At 65.4% G+C, this 2,541-nt stretch overlaps 1 protein-coding gene across 1 annotated transcript; it reads left to right on the top strand.

Annotated features, from left to right (window-relative positions):
* The first annotated feature begins 83 nt into the window (after window positions 1–83).
* CRYBB1 (crystallin beta B1) lies at window positions 84–1,518 on the top strand. The gene is made up of 3 exons (XM_026860085.1): window positions 84–161; window positions 519–678; window positions 1,396–1,518. Exons 2-3 carry the CDS (start codon window positions 538–540, stop codon window positions 1,516–1,518), a joined length of 264 nt encoding a protein of 87 aa, XP_026715886.1. The 5' UTR covers window positions 84–161; window positions 519–537.
* Window positions 1,519–2,541: the final 1,023 nt, after the last annotated feature.

Here is a 2,541-nt window from a genome sequence, read left to right as displayed (position 1 = left end):
TGCAAGATGTGATGACTGGGCGGCCGCGCAGACACTGATGAGCCGGCAGTTCCTTTGTGCGCCCGCCTGGGGGTCTGCCCTTGCCAGGCTATAAAGTGGGGGCCTCACTGCGCCCCGAAACACAAGCCCGCTCACTCCAACAAGAAGCAGCAGCTGCCCAGGTAAGAGGACAAAGTCCCCGGGCACTGGGCTGCAGCCAGACCCGAGGGGGGGAGAGGGAAACACAGGGTCTCAGCCGTGACCACCGCTGTGGCCACCGACTCCGGGAGCACCCCGCTGCTCAGTATCCCACCGCTCTCTGCTCCCCCGGCACCCGCTGGTGACACTCGTCTGGGAGGCCACCGGCTCCCGGTGCCCACTGGAGAGCTTCAGGCACCTTCCCAGCCCCAGCCGCCCGCCCTATTGCTGAACCCCTCACCCCAATGCCACCGTCCCCGGGGCAGGGCGAGGGGTAGGGGGCTGGTGGGGTGCCCACGGCCACGCATCCCCTCTAACCTGCTGCTGGTGCCCCATCCCAGACTTGAGCCCAACACCGCGATGTCTGAGACCACAAAACCCGCTGCTCCCGGCCAGGCTGCGGAGGAGAAGGAGAAGGCGGCCCCAGCGCCAACTCCATCCCTCGACCCTGCTCCTGTCGCAAACAGCAAGGGCGAGGAGCCCTCCACAGAAGCCTTCAGGGTAAGCCCTGCTGCTCCCCAGACGTCCCTCCCTGCTGCGTCTCTCCCGGTGCAGGATTCGGGCTGGCGGGGCTGCTGCAGGAGGGATGCTCCGGGCACCCCTTGCCCGGGGTGGCTCTTTGGGGACCGCAGGCTTTGGAAACGCTTGGCCCCAGCTCATGGCGTCAGGACTGGGGGCTGCCACCCACCCCCTCGGGTCACCCTCTGCACAGGGGGGGTCCTGCAGTGCGGCGGGGGGGTGGAGGAGGAGGCTGCAGGTCACAAGGGCCAGCACCGAAACGCCGTGGTGACACCTGGCAGCGTGGCAGGGCTGGGGACGAGGGGCGAGGGACGTGAGGGCTCTGGGGACACTTTGGACGTGTCAGGCAGCAAAGGTCACAGCGTGGATGCGGCTCCAGGAAAAGCAGCTTCTTCCCAGCCCGACGTGGGCACCGGCACGGGGAGACGTGGCTTTGCAGCAGCAAAGCTGGGGGCAGGATGAGGCCACCTCGGGGCAGGGACGGTCTCAGGAGGGGACCTTCCTGCGCTCCCGTTGGGAAGGGGCTGCTGGCGCACAGAGCCCAGCTCGGGGCCTGGGCTCCAGACCTGGAAAGCTGCAGGAAGCCCTGGAGAGCCGAGGGGGACGCGTGGGGCAGTGGACAGGGACACGCAGCACTGCCCTGTTGTCCCCCCTCCCGAGCGTGCCTGTCCCCCTCCGACCCTCTCCCTCCACCCCCAGATCGTCGTCTTCGAGCAGGAGAACTTCCAAGGCAGGCAGATGGAGTTCACCAGCGAATGCCTGAACCTGGGCGACCGCGGCTTCGACCGGGTGCGCAGTGTCATCGTCACCTCTGGACCGTAAGTGACCCCGGCTAGGGAGGGGACCGTGGCCCCGGGGGTGTCCCTGGGAGGTGGGGACGCAGTCCCGGGGAGCAGCGTGATGTGCAGGGGCATTTCCCTGCAGCCTGGGCAGCAGCAGAGCAGGGCCGGTGTGGGAGTGGAGCTGCGACCCTGGGTTGAGGAGGAGGAGGGGGAAGAGGAGGGCAGGGCCATTTATAAAGCAACAGGTGCCAGAGGCAAAGCCAAAGGTGCCCACCAGATCTGCTGCCTAACACTGCTCGCAAAGTGCAAGAAGAAGCCAAAGTGAAATGGGGCCAGTGCTTTGGACCAGGCTGGTGGCCAGGGCTGCTGCGGAGCCAAGGCTGGAGCGGGCAGGGGAGGGCAGGCAGCACACGCCTGCCTGCGCCCGGGCAGCTGAGCTGCGACAAAGGGGCTGGGAATGTCCGAAAGCCATGGGAAGAGTTGACACAGGCAGGGACAAAAATGATCGCCAAACTAGATGATAACTGCACAGACAGATGATCTTCGTGTTGAAAGAGCATCTCACCGCGGCCGTGCCCGGCTGGAAGCGCCGCAGCCGGGAAGGGAGCCCGGCAGTGGGACAGCCGGGGGGGGGGCAGTGCTGCGGGACACATCTTGTCCTGATGACAGCCCCAAGGGACAGGGCAAGGTGGCCTGTGCTCACCCTGAAAGTCCCTGTGTAGCACCAATGGTGGCTTTTTCATTAGGAACCCAAAATATCCAACTCTTCTTGAAACAAAAGGGGGATGGAGCAGCCCCGGAGGAGCTCAGGCCTGGGAAGCTGCATTGGACAGGGTGAAACAGAGAGCAGAGAGCGCTTGTGTGCCACTGGGGTCCTCAACCCTCAGAGTCTTCTCGAGAGTCACTCCGTGCGTGAGACTCTGCCCCAAAATTCACTGAGGGGAATCAGCAGCAGATGTAGGGCTGCTCCGGTGCCCTCTGGAGCCCTGAGGCTGTGACACCCCTGGGCGCTGCTGAAGAGGTGACGCCGCTGCTGAACGAGCCCCGAACGCTGCTGAGGGAC

Source organism: Athene cunicularia (assembly GCF_003259725.1).
Source record: "Athene cunicularia isolate RWA chromosome 15 unlocalized genomic scaffold, athCun1 chr15_part1, whole genome shotgun sequence".
Lineage (NCBI taxonomy): Eukaryota > Metazoa > Chordata > Aves > Strigiformes > Strigidae > Athene > Athene cunicularia.
This window is presented reverse-complemented; position numbering and strand designations above follow the sequence as displayed.